The sequence below is a fragment of the Amblyraja radiata genome, chromosome 24 (assembly GCF_010909765.2).
Source record: "Amblyraja radiata isolate CabotCenter1 chromosome 24, sAmbRad1.1.pri, whole genome shotgun sequence".
Classification (NCBI taxonomy): domain Eukaryota; kingdom Metazoa; phylum Chordata; class Chondrichthyes; order Rajiformes; family Rajidae; genus Amblyraja; species Amblyraja radiata.
In genome coordinates, this window is record NC_045979.1 from 15184449 (window position 1) to 15203834 (window position 19386).

Sequence of the window (19386 nt, forward strand, 5' to 3'; positions counted from 1 at the left end):
GGCTTCTCGTCCTTCAACGCCACTTCTAGGTACCAATGGATGCAGTGACTGGTGGGGTGAAAGGACAGGCCCTGGGGAACTCTAATGTTTTTCTGTCTTGGGGGGGAAGGGGAGCAAGAACTGTGGAACACAGAGGAGATGCGAGCGAGGGATCAGTCTATGACAGCAGGGTGGGAAACCAAGTTTACCAAAGAAAGACGACATTGTAAATGTCCTAGAATGGAAAGCCTCATATTGGGATCAGATGCGGCGGAGACAGAGAAATTGAGGGTAGGGGAGAGAGTCTTTGCTAGAGGCTGGATGGGAGGTGTCATTCAGACGACTATGGCATTCGGTGGGTTTGTTAGTTGCACTGCTTTGTGTTAAGTTGATACATTATCCACATTGGCGCCAGAATATAGCAGCGAAACGAATTAAGTATGAAGATAACTTGGACACCTGCTCCAAGCAAATACTCCCCGGCAGTAGCCAAGAAAGTGCAAGCATACTTATTCATAATGACCTTTCGTGTGAACTCGAAACTCAAATTTACAGCTTGCATGTGATCATTAAATGCTGTATCATTTCTCAGCGACACAGGAATAGCATGCAAGTCGAGCGAGGAAGAATGTAGGAGGGTACTCTATCCAGCATGTAATGAGGCTATGAATTACATTAGAAACTGTAATGCATCCTTGAGAGATTTATTTTACTTGCTCTTGCCCTCAACTGATTTCTTGCTCCTCCCTGCATCGGAGGTAGGTTCCTCGGCTAGAGTTGGCCAATGCTGAGGCATGAGGTTTGCCATCTGAATATCTCCAGGCTGGCAAATTGCAAATCCTGCAGCTTGTTTCATACATCCGCCACCCTTTGTGTGAAAATGTTGCCCTTCAGATTCTTATTAAATATTTTTCTCTTCACCTAAAACCTATGTCCTCTAGTTCTCGATTCGCCTATTCTGGGCAAGAGACTCTATGCATTTAACCATTCCATTCCTCTCATGATCGTATACACCTCTATAAGGTCACCCCTCATCCTCCTGCGCTCCAAGGAATAGTCCCAGTCTAAACCTCTTCCTATACCTCAAACCCCCTAGTCCTGGCAACATATCTTTGCTGAAATTGTAGGAATTTTAAGCTCTCTTTGAATGTTGTAGGATAAGGCAAAATGAGTCGCTAGAAATGCAGTTGTAGGTGAAGCCCAGAACGTCAGGCAAACCAGCCTCTCACATTGTCACCCCATTGGACCACTGACTATCAACACTTCATGTCAGACAGGCTCGTCAGCTCAACTTGCCCACACCGACTAACATGTCCCATCTACACAAGTCCCACATGTCTGTATTTGGCATATATTCTCTCTAAACCTATCCTTTCTATGTACCTGTCAAATGTTTTAAAACATTGCGATATGACTTGGTGTGCCAAAGGACCTGTTTCCATGCTGTATCTATAAAGTCTAAATTTTAAATACTCTTATAGTAATTGCCTTAACTGGCTCCTCTTGCACATTGGTCCACATATACCCTCTGATTAAAAATGTTGCCCTTCAAGTTCCTATTAAGTCTTGTTCCTCTCATCTTAAACCTGTCCTCCAGTTCTTTATTGCCCTACCCTGAGTAAAAGACTGTGCATTCACCCTATCTATTCCCTTCATGAGTTTATACACCTCTATGAGATGCCCCCTCAGTCTCCCGTACTCTAAGCAATAAAGTCCTAGCTTGCCCGATCTTTCCCTATAGGTTAGGCCGTCAACTCTTGCCAACATGCTCGTAAATCTTCTTTGCACTCTTTCCAGCTTAATGCCAGCTATTGATTTTAGTCCTAAAGTCTGTAATAGAACCATAGCAGAGTATATTACCAAATTCAAAATAATGAAGAGATATATGCAAAAATAATGATTTCACACTCAATTCTTTAAGCTTTCTGGAGAAAGCGGTGAAGACTGATAAAGGTGAAGATTTCAATGCTTTTAATGTATTTTGACAAATTAAGTTGGATTCAGATACATTTTTGGGGGAGAAGGTACACTGCTCCCCACCTTCCCCACATATAATACGACATAGCACTAAAATATGGACTCTGTATGGACCAAACCTTTGATTGCACTACAGGCTTCTATTTTTTTGCACTTGTATTACAGCTATAAATTTATTGATTTTTAAAAACTATAATATATTTATCTGTGTGTATTGAATTTATGAACCTTTTAAAATGCTGCAAGTAAAGATTTCATTGTTCTGTTGTGGGTACAAATAACAAATAGTTTAGATTAGTTTAGTTTAGAGACACAGTGCCCTCCAGCACACCGAGTCCACGTTGACCAGTGATCCCCATACACTTGTACTATCCTGCATACTAGGGACAATTTACAATTCTTACTGAAGCCAATTAATCTACAAACCCGTATGTGTTTGGAATGTGGGAGGAAACTGGAGCTCCCTGAGAAAATCACGCGGTCACGGGGAGAATGTACAAACTCTGTACAGACAGCACCCAGAGTCAGGATTGAACCCGGGTCTCTGGCACTCTAAGGAATCAAATCCACCGCTGCGCCACTGTACCCTTGACTCTTGACATTAGCCAGTTATATATGCCACTCAGGAAAGAAGACGACTATTCTCTAAAATCACTTCTGTCTTGTCTTGAGGACATTAAGTCCAGGATGGCCTTAAACTTTCTGGGACTTAATGAAAAAAAGACAGAGGTGATTTTGTTTGGTCCAAATGGCTGCCGTGAACCTCCCTTTGTTGACTTGGGTCCACTGGCATTGTCCGTAAAGCCAACAGTTTTAAACCTGGGTTTTAGGATGGACGGTGATTTTAAACTAGATAAACAAATAGGCGCGGTGGTTAAGTCCAGCTTCTTTCACCTAAGGAAGCTGGCAAAGGTGAATCCCATCCTCGAGCGGCAGCATTTTGAAACAGTAATCCATGCCTTTATTACATCTAGGCTGGATTACTGTAACGCACTCTACTCTGGAGTCGCACGAGCTTCATTGGCTCGTCTCCAGGTGGTTCAAAATGCTGCCGCTCGCCTTTTGACCGGAACTCGAAAGAGGGAGCACATTACGCCAATTTTGGCCTCCCTTCACTGGCTCCCAGTGCACTTTCGAGTTCATTTTAAAATTCTTTTATTTGTTTTCAAATCGTTGAATGGGCTCGCCCTGCCTTACCTCTCTGAGCTGCTCCACCTATATGCTCCTGCCCGGTGCCTCAGGTCAGCTGATCAGCTGCTCCTTGAGGTACCACGGTCTAAGCGGAAGCTCAGAGGGGATAGAGCCTTTCCTGTTGCTGCTCCGGCACTTTGGAACACCTTGCCGTTGCACATCAGACAGGCCCCCTCACTGTCCATCTTCAAATCCTCCCTAAAAACTCATTTATATTCTCTGGCTTTCGGCACTGGCTGAGTCACTGCTCCTGTTCTTAGTGCTTTTAATGTCTTTTAATTTTTACTGTTTTTAGTCCTTCGTTTTTACGGTTTTTAATGGTTTGTAATAACTTTTTGTCCATGAGTTCTCATGTACAGCACTTTGTGGCAACTGCGGTTGTTTAAAGCGCTTTATAAATAAAGTTTATTATTATATTATTATTATTAAGCAAGAACAGGAGCTGTGCACATACTTTTGTTTTTCATTTATTAATAAGGCTGAGGTTAGAACTCCATCTGAAACAAACAGGAGTCGCAATAAAAAAAGGTTAAAGAAAAGGTCATGTGTTATAGAAAGACTCCAGTTGTTCAAAATGCTTCTCGCTAATTTCCGCTGTTTAGTATAGCAGAAAATAAAACAGTCCAAAGATCAAAGTAGCTGCTAATCAAGAACTGGATGTTAAAAATTAGCACCCGTGGGGTAAAAGGGGAGAAAGAGTTATAGAAATAACTCTGGTCATGTGTGGTAATTGACTAGTTTTCAGACAGGAGGGAAATACACAGTAGTGTTTGCAAAATGTAGGTATGTTGCAAAGCCTACCTGAAGCGTCGCTGAAAATCTGTCGCTGCGGGTGTGCGCGATTTTGGCGCGGTTTAGAGGGGGGCGGGTTTAAAACGCGATTTTCTCTAGGCTGTTCAAATCGAAGATGTTCAGCCTTGTTAATTATTAACGAAAAATCGCTGAAAGACCCCGTCGCAAAAGCTATTATTAGTTTTAAAGGCCTCGTATAATAGTTATAGTAGTTTAAAAATCAATCTCTAAACCCGCGAACAATGGCAGCCGCAGGGTCTCATAAAGCAAATAACTGAAGGTATGCTGCTTATTTTTACATTAAAAAGGGCTTCTTAAGATCCCTTTATACAAAGTTTAATATTGCGAGTAGCTCATTTTGGGCCCATTATATCCCGCAGTATTTTTCTGGGCATTTGGGGGCACAAATCTACCGCAATGTGAACGTTCTAAACCAGCGCGTTCCACAGGATCCCACTCACAAGCTGATTTAAATGGACTTTAATTTACAGCAATTGAACACTAAATTCCTTCCATTTGGCCTATAAATTAATGTAAATGAGATTTAAAAATCATGTTTTATTGTGAATTATTTGTGAATATTATTTGGACATTTAGGCTATTTAAAAATGTTAATCATTTATTAAGAAATGGATAGATGTTTAGATCTAGTAATTGAAGTCTGAAATTAGCTACAATTAGGTAACTAACTAATTATATGCTTTAATTTCAGGTCATCCAAGTAAGATTATTTTATATTTGTTTCAGAATGCTTCAATCTATGATAACTGAAAATTTCATTCAGTTCTCTTAATTTTTAAGAAAGTTATGGGCTTTTGACTGTTCACGATCACAGCTTTTTTGTTATGTCCATAGAAAATCAATAGGGAACAAGATGCTCATTTCCCAGTATGAAAATGGCCATAACTTTTTAAATACTTGAGATATGAAAGTGAATTAGGTGTCAAATTAAACTTCTTTTTATGCTTTATCTGATGGGATAAATTGCAGACTTGATTTTTAAAATCTCAAATTTTGTAACATTGCTACAAAATGCACTGCTCGGACATCTTTTGATATTCATTAATGACTTGGAGGATGAATGCATAATTTTGGAAATTGTAAATGACACATAATTTGGAGGTGTTATAAGTGGTGAGGAAGATGCTACTAAATCAAAATAATTGTGTGGTGTTCTGGTTTCCCATTACAGGAAGGATGTGGAGACTTCGGAGAGGGTGCTGGAGACATTTTTCAGAATGATACCATAAGAATGAAAGTCTTATTTGCAGCAACATAACAGAATATGTAAACATAGTACTCTGTAAACAAGATAATAAATGAAAAAAAAGTTTATATATATATGTGCATAGGCTCAAGTTTTTAAGTTGCAAGAACAAATAATAAACAAAATCACCAGAGCAAATGTTTTTATTAATGGCGACTTACAATGCAGAACCAAGCAAGTACATCACTCACTTGTTTAACCTCTTCCAGAATACCACATCCATTTCTAGGGTTTGCACGGAGGGGCAAGCTTTGGAGGGTGCGTGATCAAATCAACTACTGCTCAGACACAGACAGACTTAAGGAGAGTCATAATAGGTGCTTGTTCAAGTCATCATAGAGTTCATTTTTTTTTTTTTGAAAAGTGTTGTCTTGTGCCATTTCTGTTTTCTTTCCTCTATCAAGGGAACATTGAACACTCGCATACAGTTAGAGGCAGAATCCTCTAATGAGAGGGCTAGAATACAAAAACAGGGATGTAATGCTGAGGTTCTGGAAGGCATTACCAGGCCGCATTTGGAGTATTGTGAGCAGTTTGGGCCCCGTATCTGTGGAAGTACGTGCTGGCGTTGGAGAGGATCCTGAGGAGGTTTACGAGAGTGATCCCAGGAATGATTGGGTTTACATATGATGAGCATTTGATGGCACTGGGCCTCTACTGGCTGGGGTTTAGAAGGATTAAGGAGGGGGCCCTCATTGAAACTTACTGAAATGCAAATGGCCTGAGTAGAGTGAATGTGCAGAGGATGTTTTCTAACGAAAGGTGAATCTGTGGAATTCATTGTCACAGACGGCAGTGGAGGCCAAGTCATTGGGTATTTTTAAAGCGGAGATTGATAGGTTCACAGTTCGTAAGGGCGTCAAAGGTTACTGGGAGTGCAAAGGTGTGTCATGTTTGACATTAATAGTGCATCAGCATTTGTATATTATCTGTTACATAATACAGGTTTAAAACGAGTACTGAGAACACCACATAAATAAATGAATGACAGGAATACTGAGTTAGGAGCCATGACATTTATAAGATGCTCATGTGGGTTTAGGTAGATTGCTAGAACCAAAATATAAGAAGGATGATAGGGTCATATCTAAGGAAACAGTGTCCTTCAGCATAAATGGCTGAGTGGAGGATGAAAAGAGCAAAAATCAGACAGTTCCTGCTCCCAACTATGGTAACATTGGCCATGTCTAGAAAGTGCATGTCTAGAAAGGGCGTCTAGAAAGTGCATCAGGTGCGTCTAGGACTTGACTCAACTTCTACATCCCATCGTAATGAATAACCCTGTAGATACATTCAGGGAGAGCTGCCACAGGTGAGCCAATGCTCACTGAAGCACACATCAATATGAACTAGTGTGGTTTGGGATTTGTCTTGGCGAGTATAAAATCCAGGCAATGCAAAAGGTGCCCACTGTTCTCTATTATCCATTTGGTGAAGCCACACAGGATGGGATTATATCCCAGAATCAAGGAAAAATCAATGTCCCTTAAAATCTCTTTGTGTCTCTTTCAATGTTGGGTTTAGATTATGAAGTAAGCAGAAGCTTCAATGATCAGACGTACTTTATTGGCACATTTACCTAGGTACTGTGAAATACATTTGGCCCTTCGCACCAGCACCGTCATTCATTGTGATCATGGCTGATCATCCACAATCAGTAACATGTGCCTGCCTTCTCCCCATATCCCTTGATTCCGCTAGCCCCTAGAGCTCTATCTAACTCTTTTAAATTAATCCAGTGAATTGGCCTCCACTGCCTTCTGTGGCAGATAATTCCACAAATTCACAAATCTTTAGCTGAAAAGTTTTTTCTCTTCTCAGTTTTAAATGGCCTCCCCTTTATTCTTAGACTGTGGCCCCTGGTTCTGGACTCCCCCAACATTGGGAACATTTTTCCTGCATTTAGCTTGTCCAGTCCTTTTATAATTTTATATGTTTCTCTAAGATATCCTCTCATCCTAAATTCAAGTAGATACAAGCCTAGTTTTTCCAATCTTTCCTCATATGACAGTCCCGCCATCCTGGGGATTAACCTCGTGAAATTACGCTGCACTGCCTCAATCACAAGGATGTCCTTCCTCAAATTAGGAGACCAAAACTGCACACAATACTCCAGATGTGGTCTCACCAGGGCCCTGTACAACTGCAGAAGGACCTCTTTACTCCTATACTCAAATCCTCTCGTTAGGAAGGCCAACATGCTATGTGCTTTATGCACTGCCTGCTGTATCTGCATGTTTACTTTCAGTGACTGTATACAAGGACACCCAAGTCTCGTTGCACTTCCTTTTTCCCTAATCTGACACCATTGAGATAATAATCTGCATCCTTATTCTTGCCGCCAAAGTGGATAACCTCACATTTATCTACATTTTACTGCATCTGCCACGCATCTGCCCACTCACTCAACCTGTCCAAGTCAACCTGCAACCTCCTAGCATCCTAGCTGCCACACTGCCACCCAGCTTTGTGTCATCAGCAAATTTGCTAGCGTTACTTTTAATCCCATCATCTAAATCATTGATATATATTGTAAATAGCTGCGGCCCCAGCACCGAGCCTTGCAGCACTCCACTCGCCACTGCCTGCCATTCTGACATGGACACGTTTATTCCTTCTCTTTGTTTCCTGTCTGCCAACCATTTCTCAATCCATGTCAATACCCTATCCCCAATACGATGTGCTCTAATTTTACTCACTCATCTCCTGTGTGGGACCTTATCAAAGGCTCTCTGAAAGTCCAGATACATTACATCCACTGGTTCTCCTTCATCCATTTTAATTGTCACATCCTCAAAAAATTCCGGATGATTAGTCAAGCCGGATTTTCTCTTCATAAATCCATGCTGACTTGGTACAAGACGGAAGCAATCACGATAACAATCTTTATTACATTGCCGTAATAATAATTAATCCAAAACAAACAGAAATGAAACTGGCACATTAAATACAAAGGAATCTTAGCATATGCACAGAAAAAATATTGAATCATTTATCAGTGCAGAGGCATTGTCTGGGAAGATAGGTCTTAAACCAATATAACTATTGTGATGAAATATAGGAAGAAAAAGAGAACCAAGAAATTGAACCGAAACACATTGATTTAATCAAATATTCTATTTTTATTCTTTTCATAGTAGCTAAAAATGAGTTCTTCCGTCAACATGCACTTATTAAAAATATTCATGTACCATCACTGTGAGAATATAATGTATCCTTAAGTAAGCTGATGAGTCTGCGGCCAATCATAAATCAGCAGGCCTTAAAGGCCAAAGATGAAAGTTGTTGATTGCAGAAACATATGGTGGATACACTTTGCTAGACTGTCCTGGATGAAACTGCTATAAATTTATGACGTAATCTTTCTCATTAAACTGAAAAGATTACTTGGATCCACAAATAGCTAATGCCTTGTGACATGCAACCCGGTAAAATCACATAGCTGGTGACATCACCTAGGCAGCACAAGTGTTGACTCGTTCTGGTGCCGACAATGTTGGAACTGTTCACCGGACAGTCCTATCTACTGCCTACTGCCGTACCTGGCAGCTGCCCCTCCCCCCCCCCCCCCCCCTCGCTGGGTCCCCCCTTCGTTCTTGGCATTGGCAGCCCCCACCCTCATAAGGTCGTAAGGAATAGTAGAATTAGGCCATTCGGCCCATCATGTCTACTCTGCTATTCAATCATGGCTGATCTATCTCTCCCTCCTAACCCCATTCTCCTACCTTCTCCCCGTAAACTCTGACACCCGTACTAATCAAGGATCGATCTATCTCTGCCTTAAAAATATCCACTGACTTGAACTCCACAGCCTTCTGTGGCAAAGAATTCAGATGAGCCTTCTCATCTCCACCCTCTGCCACTCGAACCCCCACACTATTGTAGCTTCCTATTGAATGCCATTAAACATTAGACTTCAGGGATACAGCGTGGCAACAGGCCCTTCAGCCCACCGAGTCCGTGCCAACCAGCGATACACTAGCACTATCCCGCACACTAGGGACAATTTGCAATTTAGAGAAACCAATTAACCTACAAAACTGTACGTCTTTGGAGTGTGGGAGGAAACAGGAGCACCGGGAGAAAACCCACATGGTCACAGGGAGAATGTATAAACTCCGTCCCATCAGCACCCATAGTCAGGATCAAACCCGGGTCTCTGGCATTGTAAGGCAGCAACTCTACCGCTGTGCCACCATGCCGCCCTTTGCCAGGCTTTGTCCCGCCCCACCTCTCTTTTCCAGCATTCTCCCTCCTACCACAATCAGTCAGAAGAAGGCTCCCAATCCAAAATAATGTCTATCCATTCACTTGCCTTATCCATTGAGTTTTTTCAGGATTTTCCTTTTAACAATATTCCAGAATCTGCAGTTCTTGTGTGTCCAAATTTAGAACAAAAACATGAAGACGGATTAAAACATAATCTCTTCTTGTCTTTAAATCTATCACATTTCCCTTGGAAGTGTTCTTCTTGAATTATCTTTGCACCCTTCCTAGTTTTCAACTGAATTCTTTGAATATTCACCTTTCCAGTTTAACAATAAAATATGATAAAATCATTTACAAAAAAAAAACTATTTTTAATTTTAATTTGAAAGTGTCAACTCTTGGTTCTCATTCCATGTGTTGATTCAGCAAGTTATAAATGTTCCTGGTTATAGCAGCCTTCTCAAAATACATCACACTGTGAAGTAAACAGTGTGAAATGGTGTTGGGCTGACTGATGGGACTGAAGGCTGATAAATCCCCAGGGCCTGATGGTCTGCATCCCAAAGTACTTAAGGAAGTGGCTCTAGAAATCGTGGACGCATTGGTGATCATTTTCCACTTCTATAGATTCTGGATCAGTTCCTGTGGATTGGAGGGTAGCTAATGTTATCCCACTTTTTAAGTAAGGCGGGAGAGAAAAAACAGGGAATTTTATTTCGAACTCTCGTGATGAGAAAGGAGCAATTAGCCAGACCAGTTCAAGTAAGTTAATGGGCAAAGGCAGTCTTCTGCTGAACTCTTCAAAGCAACTGGGCCCAAGACTCTGCATCCATTCTATGATGTTCTAATCAGCATTTGGGAAGAAGAAACTCTGCCACAAAACATTTGAGATGCCACAGTTGTCCCTCTTCAAAAGTAAATGCAACAAAGCAGACTGTGGCAACTATCTAGGTAACTCCCTCGTGTCCATTGCTCAGAAGATTCTTGCAAAGTTCATTCACGATCTCCTTAACAGCTCTGCCTCAGGAGAAACTCCGTCAGTGGCTCATTGCGACTTCAACCTGAACCGCAATACCATTGACATGGTCTCTGTGAAGGAATTCCAGGAGAAATGTATTGAGGAGCAAAGTCTGTCAGGCACTTGGTCACCTGCACTCTTGTGTGATGAACAACTGGAATGCCAAGCTGTCAATAAGGGTACAAAGCAGTTGTACTCACAAACATTTGTATGGATGTGAGACTTGGACGCTTTACTTGGAAACACATCAAAGAGATCGAATGTTTCCTCAGGATGAAAAACCTGCAAGTTCCGGATGAGGCAGCCAGATCAGCATTGAGAACATGATCTGGAAGGCATATCTGCACTGGACAGGCCACATAATCCATATAGATGGCACCTATATCACACAACAGATCCTTCATGGAGTCCTTGTACAGGGCTACTGAACGCAGGGATATGCAGGATAAGTACGATTGGAGCAAGGACAGCCTTAAAACCAGTGGAAAACAGCAAGAGAGCTGGAACATTTTGTTCAAGGACAGAACAGGCTGTGGTGCTCTAACCAAGGGCCAGAGACCCGGGTTCGATCCTGACTATGAGTGCTGTCTGTATGGCATTTCTACGTTCTCCATGAGACCACGTGGGTTTTCTTCGGGTGCTCTGGTTTCCTCCCACATTCCAAAGACGTGCAGGTTTGTAGGTTAATTGGCTTTTGTAAATTGCCCCCAGTGCATTGGGTAGAAATAGTGTATGGGTGAACGTTGGTCAGCGTGGACTCAGTGGGCTGAAGGGCCTGGTTCCATGCTGTATCTCTAAACTAACCTAAACAAAACGAGAACAAGGTGGCCTGTATCAACTCTGAAGGCCGCCAATGGGACCAGGTCAACTGAGCCAGAGAACCGATGAAGGCATAAGCATCTGAACCTTCCACAGGGACTTTCCTCTTGGACCAGCTGTCCTCGAGCATGTGTAGGCTGGTCTTCTCAGCTACACTTGGGCTCACGAGCAAAGAATGCACAACTGAGATCATTGAACTTGATGGTCAACCAATACACTAGAGGATGAAGGTTCAACCACTTAAAGCGGCCTTTTCACGGGGCGACTTGACGCAAGAGTTAACCGGAGTTTAACATCGTGGGAACCTCGTGCGATAACAGTACGGCATTCGTGGACCACCGTGGACCACCGTAGCGCTAACGGCAGGTAGTCGTGTAACTTGGTCACTCGGGAGAAAATTCAAGAAAGTTTGAATTTCTCCAAGATTGACTTGTACACTTGTGGTTGAGTATTGCAACATTATATGAACGTAGTGACCAGTGCGATATCCGTAATAACTCTTTCGGGTACCGTGGGAACTCCTGCGAACGGTGAACCCGGAAGCTGGACAGAGGGGACAGAAGGTGAGTAAAAATTATCTTCTGTGGGATTGAATTTAAAAAATAAATAAAAATAAAGATTTGCATCCGCATATGGACATCAACTTATTCATGAGTTATGTTAATGAGATTCAAGAAAATAACTATAATCTTTAAAAGGGACTTTAAAAGGGACTTTACTGAAAGGTTACGCATTTTTATGGTCCGTGAGAAATTTTTCACATGTACTTCTTTGAGAGATACAGGTCGGAGTCCTCGGGTCCAGGGGTCCGGAACGCTACCAATCAATGTTGTACAGAGACCCGTGTAAGGAGTGAACTGCACATGCTGGTTTAAACCGAAGACAGACACAAAAAGCTGGAGTAACTCAGCGAGTCAAGCAGCATCTCTGGAGAAAAAAAGCTGATGTTTCGGGACGAGACACATCTTCAGACTCAATTCCGATTAGACTGTCTGAAGAAGGGCTCCGATTCGAATCGCCACCTATTCTTTTTCTCCAGAGATGCTGCCTGACCCGCTGACTTACTCCAGCTTTTTATGTTTTTCTTCCCAGATCTGACTTACCTGCTGAGTTACACCAACATTTTGTGTCCTTCTGTGCGTATTAACCAGCATTAACCAGCGTCTGCAGTTCCTTTAGACATTACCTAACTTCAGATTTTAGAGATATAGCGCGTGGGAACTCCTGCGAACGGTAAACCCGGAAGCTGGACAGAGGGGACAGAAGGTGAGTAAAAATATCGACAAGGGAACATGTGTCCTTCGAGGACGTCCCACCTAATTGTCATTGTTGGATAATCTTTTTAACAGGAACACTTGCAGAGATGGCTCCCAGAAAATCTCAAAGAAAGGGGGTAAAGCGTGTCAGAGATGTTTTTGCCATGTTGCGCTATTTCAGTTTCTATATCTATATTGTTGCTCTATTCAGTTTCCCAGGGGGTCGGGACGGGACTGGAGTTGGGAGGGAAAGGTGGGGGAGTCGAGGGAGAGGAGGGGGAGACAGATGGGGGTGTCTTCATTTACTGGCGGCGGGTGTCTGTCACTGAAACAGGCAGGTGAGATTTCACATCCACCTTGTGTGTGCCTCTCTCTCTCTCTCCCTCCCTCTTACACAGGCTGAGAGACTCTGCCTCTGTGAGTGTACGTCTCTTTTTCCCCCTCTCCCACACACAGTAAGACCGAGATACTGTGCTCAGTCCATCTGTGTCTCCCACATACACAGTAAAATATGTCTCCAAATGAGCCAATTCAACCAAGGGAGGATATATATAGTGTGTGAAAAAAAAAGTTACATCATTTGTGTCACGTGTAGTTCACGATGTTCATTCAAGGTTTAACGCGAAAGCTAGGGAAACGGGCAAGTCACTCGCACAAATAACAGAAATGCCGAGTACCGTGGGAACTCTTTATCTACCCCCGTTATATCGTGCGAGACTCGTGCTGGACCACGACCTCTTCACTCTGGTGACATCTTGCGTCAACTCGCCCCGTGAAAAGGCCCCATAACCGTAGTAGAATCAAACACGATATCTATGTTGACATATTACATAGTATTTTTTAATTTCATGTACTTTAAATAATAACCTTTTTTAAAAATATCTGACAAGGACAAAGCATTTAAAAACAAAATCACCAACAAGTTCCCCAATGCAAAAATAAGCAATAGTATTGTTTAAATATGCTGGGAATCAACATATCGTTCCCAATATTTAACAAGAAATTTAAGTATAACATGAATTAATTTAAGTTCCAGTTAAATTGCAACTTAATTAGAAGTTAAGAGTTGAATTGTTAAAAATAAAGTTGAATTCTTCTCTTTGGACTTTACTTTAGACCTACAGCATGGAAACAAGCCCTTCAGCCCACCGAGCCCACGCCGACCAGCGATCACCCCATACATACTAACACTATCCTACACTAGGGACAATTTACAATTTTGCTGAAGCCAATTAACCTACAAACCTGTATGTCTTTGGAGTGTGGGAGGATACCCGAAGAAAACCCACATGGTCACAGGGTGAATATCCAGGCTCCGTACAGACAGCACCCGTAGTCAGGATCGAACCCGGGTCTCTAGCGCTGTAAGGCAGCAATTCTACCACTGTGTCACTGTGCCATCCCTTAATTAATTTGAGTTTCAGCTTAATTTCAACTTAATTAGAAGTTGAGAGCTGGATTGTTAAAAATAAATTTGAATTCTTCTCCACATGAAAAGTCGTAAGGTGGCATCCACATCATTATAATTAATTGTCTACAATTGTCAATGGGTTATGGAATTAGACTGATCAACCATTGGAACTGAAATAATACAAATATATATATATATATAAATAGGTGTGTGAGTGTGTGTGTATGTGTATACATACAGTATACACATATATACTTTGACACACACACACACACACACATATATATATATATATGTCATGTGTGTGTGTTTATATAAAAAACATATATATATATATATATTCTTATTCTATTTGGTTAACAGCAAAAGTCAAACCAGCGTGAAAAAGATATCAGTAGAATGTTTAAATTGCAAGTTTACTTACAAAACGTACATACTGTACATGCTGAGTTTTTGTTAAAATTGCCAATGAAGAGACTTCATCTCTTGTTTTTCTTTTGCACAATATACAAACTGACATTTTCATTTACAGCATAGGCTTTAGTAATAAAAATGCATAGTACTATGCAAAAATAAATCTTGTATCAATATAACATTTTAGCAGCAACACTAATGTAAACCAAAACATAAAAAAACATAATTTAATCAGCATATTCTACAACTAAAAGATTATATAGGAGATGATTGATTCTACTGTGCAAACCACTTTTTTAGATTTGGTTTCAAAAAAGAAAAGATTCTTAAAAATATCTAGATCATGGAATAGTTCCTTCCTTCATTCAATGAAGTACTGGCATGTATATATATATATATTTTTGTTGAGAAGCGATATAAAATATTCATACTTTAATTTGCAATAGGGTAAGAATATATAAAAATACAGAAGACTTTATTGTAGATTTTTGCATAATGGACATATTTATCTTTAAGTCTCAGGCTATCACAGTGCATTGTAGAATTGAAGAGTTGAAATGTGAGGAACTTAGTTTAGTTTAGTTTATTATTGGCAATTATTGGTAGCAACAAATTTGCATGCAGTCCATACAATCCATACAAACAATAGTGATTGAGGGAAAGATATTGTCCACGACCAAATAGTGTCATGATTTTTTTGACGTCTGCTCAAAAGAGAAGAGGCTATGATTTATCATCTCATCTATAAGGTGCCACATCATCGGTGCACTACTTATGTGGGAAATAACTGCAGATGCTAGTATAAACCAAAGATAGACATAAAAATGCTGGAGTAACTCAGCGGGACAGGCAGCTTCTCTCGAGGGAAGGAATGGGTGATGTTTCAGATTGAGGTCCTTCTGACACTACTGAACTACTGTAACTACTGAACTACTGGCACTACAGTGCACTACTTCTTTGGTCCTATACTGGAGAGTCAGCCTAGATTGTTTATTTCCAGTCTCTGTAATGGACCATTAATTCATAAACTGAACCAAGAGGACCACAACCTCAGCTATAGCTATGCATCATTTATACTAGCTCTCCATTTATTCTTGGGGAAAAATACAATACTTATAACTTATTTTAGTTATAAGGATATGAATAAGGAATTAACAGTAATGTAGTTACATCTAAATACATTTCCCTTAAGTATTTTTTATAACTTAGGTGTGCAACATGTTCAAAAATATTTGTGACCTTGTTCAAGAATAGCTTCTTCCCAACAACCACCAGGCTCTTGAGCACTACACAACATTAACCTCAACAATAAACCTCTATGGACTGTCTGTAATTGCACTAAGGACTTTGTTTTTTTTTACACTAGTATTGTGGTTATTAATTTATTGAGTTTTTGTTCATTATATGTTATCTGTTTTTAGTTTGCAGTTTAAGGCCTGTGATGCTGCTGCAAGTAAAAATGTTATTGCTTCTTTGTCAGTACATATGACAATTAAACACACTTGACTTGTTATGTACTTGAATGTATGCTATTGTACTGTATACAGCACAGGAAGACATAATAATGTTTTTAATCTGCATATTTCCAACATTCACAAAGTTCCTAAATAGTCCTTTAGTCAATATAAGAAAGAAAAGCATCTCCACAGATTCTGATCACTAAATAATTGATCTCTGGTGATTGTTTATGTATCTTTCACCAAATAGTTCAGGAAAGATAGTCATAGGAAGTGCTAGTGGTAGAAACTTGAGTGCTAATTGGAAGTAAGAATGTAAAGGAAGTGATGGAGATGTATTGCAAAATCCTTGCAGGAAAAATCAGAACATTTGCAATTTTAAGAGCCCACTTAATTTGGATTAAAATATCTTAAACTGAATGCTGGATAATTCAGATTCTTATCAAACACAATCTGGTTTTGATTTGATAGGAAGCAACTGCAATACCACAAATGAAAAAGAAAAAGTAGAATGTTGCAAAGACTGTGGTTTGAACATTTGCAGATTATGATTTTCCATCAGATTTATCTTCATTCAAGTAATTTAAATAATATTGTGACATTTAAGTTTTCAAGAGGTTGAGGAAGTAGAAGGAAGTTCCCCTCATAGTTCATCCTTCCAACCATCTATGTTTTATTTCTTATAGAGTATGTTGCAGAATTAATCTATTCTTGGCCACTTTACCGATGTTTGAGTGAGGTTTAATTTTGTTAGTATTAGAGAAAGGTTGATACTCTGACCTCATTGTCGTATTCATCTAAAGTGCCATTGTCATATACATCTAAAGTATTTCGTGTATTTGTGCTTTAATGTGTGGAAATGAATAATGATGAGGAAGCTCTATGAACTACTAATGAAAATGACCTTGCCAAAAATTGAGACGTTTTACCCTGGACCATACCATAAAATAGCAAGAATGATGGTCCTTGACGCTGGATTGAAACACATTATTAGGGCAACTTGATGGCAGTGGAACCTGCAGTGATATAACCTGCTAGATTAACTTCAATTCTGTGGGAACATAGAACAGGGAACTGCAGATGCAGGTTTACAAACGAAAAGACACAAAATGCTGGAGTAACTCAGCAGGTCAAGCAGCATCTCTGGAGAGCATGGATAAGTAACGTTTCGGGATGGGACCCTTTTGGTCCCGACCCGAAAACGTCACCTATCCATGTTCTACAGAGATGCTGCCTGACAATCTGAGTTACTCCAGCACTTTGTGACTTCAGTTTCAATTCTGCGACTAAACGTATAACTAACCCATCAACATTATCATAAGTGTTCATGAGCTTTTAATTATGCACATTAATCAAGTAATTTTAAAGTTGACGTTCCATCTATTAGAATTTGAGGGCACGATTCTAGATAGCATTAATTATCATGATTATGTTCTAATTCCTTGTCAGGTGTTTTGTTCATTAACCTGTTAACAGGCAAATGAACAGTCCTTTCACCAGCAAAAGTGTGGTCCTGACCTCCCATCTAACTCATTGGAGACTTTTGAACTTTTCTTTAATCAGACTTTATCAGACTTCAGTGTTATATCTTTGCACTAAATGTTGTTCCCTTTATTATTTATATTTTCACAGTGGACAGCTGGATTATATTCATGTATAGTCTTCTTTTGACTGTATAGCACACTAACAAAAGTATTTGTTGTACCTCAATATACGCGGCATTAATAAACTAAACCAAACAAAGAGTACATAAAACAGATAAAACCGATAAAACATATGAAGAAATATTCTAACTAAAAAAAAGAAACCTGTAATGAAGAAGTATCCACTAGTAAGGACTGCGAGACCAAAAGACAACTGGAAAAACAATCAGAATCTTGATCTGAAAAGTGCCTCAGAATGCCGCTGAGCTGACCGATGTGTAACGATATACATGGTCATGAGATATAGATATTATCTTATATTATGGAGAAATTAAAATGTATTGTAGCATAAATATTAGAACAATTCAATTGCAAAAGCATTTTAGTTGTCATATATGCACAATCATACTTTTTTTCCTTTACGATTGAACATTCATCACAATGAGACTTCACTTTGAAATTGTGGATGGATCTGAATTCGTAGAGCAACTGTTTTGATAAAGCTGCAATGTCCGATGCAAGAATTGATACTGTTCGCTGGTCTGGATCATTCCACCCCTAGAAAAGAAAAGCCATGGATGTCATTCATTAGTTGTTATACACTTTCAGAATAACGTACATAGAAAAATTAAAGTATTGGGAACCGAGGAAATGCAAGTGATCAACAAATTAATTAGAGATTTTAATGCGCAAATGTAAACCAAATGGACTTTTCACACCAGATGTGCAGGCACTTGCAATTAAATAAAAAGTACATGATCTCGTATCTCTGTATAAAGGAACTTAGATGTATTGCATAGAAATCTGTCAATTCTATTTTAGCAATGCTAAGTGGCATGTAGAATTAACACAGTATAGAACATTGAACTGGCTCTTCAGTCCACAATGTCTGTGCCAAACATGATGCCAAGTTTAACTAATCTCTTTTGCTGCATGCAACCCTTATCACTCCATTCCCTATATATCCATGCACCTACTTAAAAGCCTCTTAAACAACACTACATCCACAACAACCTCAGGCACACACCACTATATTGTGTTAAAAAGACTTGCCCCGAACATCTTTAAACCTTCCTCTTCTCACCTTAAAAGCGCTACTGTTTAAAGTAATTTTAAGGCAAGTCACAGACTCATAGAGCAATGTAGCAATTAAAATAATTTTAAAATTGTATCTGCAGTGCAGTGTGTGAGGAGTGCATTATGATACCAGCTAATTTTACTTCGGAGTCACGTGAGTGACTACGTGAAGAACCCGCTCAGTGCGCAGGCGCGGCATTACGCCAGCAGTGCAACAGCGGCAGCGGGAGCTAGGCACTCCCGCAACAGAGAAACGGACCGTCAGGTGAGTATCCTGAGGTCGGTTTTCTTTTACAGGGGAGCCCCTTTTTCTGCTTGTGTTTTACAGGCAGAGAAAAAGGCTCTGGAACAAAACTGTCCCCCGTTCGAGGAGGAACGTTTCCCGTCGGGGGGAAGGGTGGCAGCAACAGGCGGTAGGAGCGACCCGGTGTTCCTCTATTCCCCGACACCGTGCCGAGCCCAGCCCGATAGCGGGCTGGATGTATAGCCACCCGAAGAGGCATCCGGCAGGTGTTCCCGATTTGGGACGGGACGTCTCTCCACCCGCACGGGGGGAGAGAGAGCCGCCTGAGCCGCTGGAGCGGCTCTCGGTGCAGGTGCCTGCGAGACGCGCTGCTTGAGGGGCGCTCTCGCTACTACAAGGCACAAAAGCTCCAGAAGAAGGCGGTAGGAACATTTAACCGGGCGTTCCGCTATCCCCACACCGCGCCGAAGCCAGTCCCGCTAGTGCCTGAGCTGCGGGCTGGATGTCTAGCCATCCGAAGAGGCATCCGGCCGGTGGCTTCCGACTTGTCGGAGGGGACGTCTCTCCACCCGCAGGGAGAGAGACAGCCGCCTGAGCCGCTGGAGCGGCTCCTGGAGCAGGAGCTCCTGCGA

At 40.8% G+C, this 19386-nt stretch overlaps 1 protein-coding gene across 2 annotated transcripts in view; it reads right to left on the reverse strand.

The window, feature by feature from the left end:
- Nucleotides 1-16977: 16977 nt before the first annotated feature.
- ptpn7 (protein tyrosine phosphatase non-receptor type 7) overlaps nucleotides 16978-19386 on the reverse strand; it is a 72105-nt gene continuing 69696 nt past the window's right edge. For both annotated transcript variants that reach the window (XM_033042480.1, XM_033042481.1), the window contains exon 11: nucleotides 16978-17991. In XM_033042480.1, coding sequence (XP_032898371.1) covers nucleotides 17883-17991 — 109 coding nt within the window. In that variant the 3' untranslated portion in view covers nucleotides 16978-17882. The remainder of the gene's footprint in view (nucleotides 17992-19386) is intronic.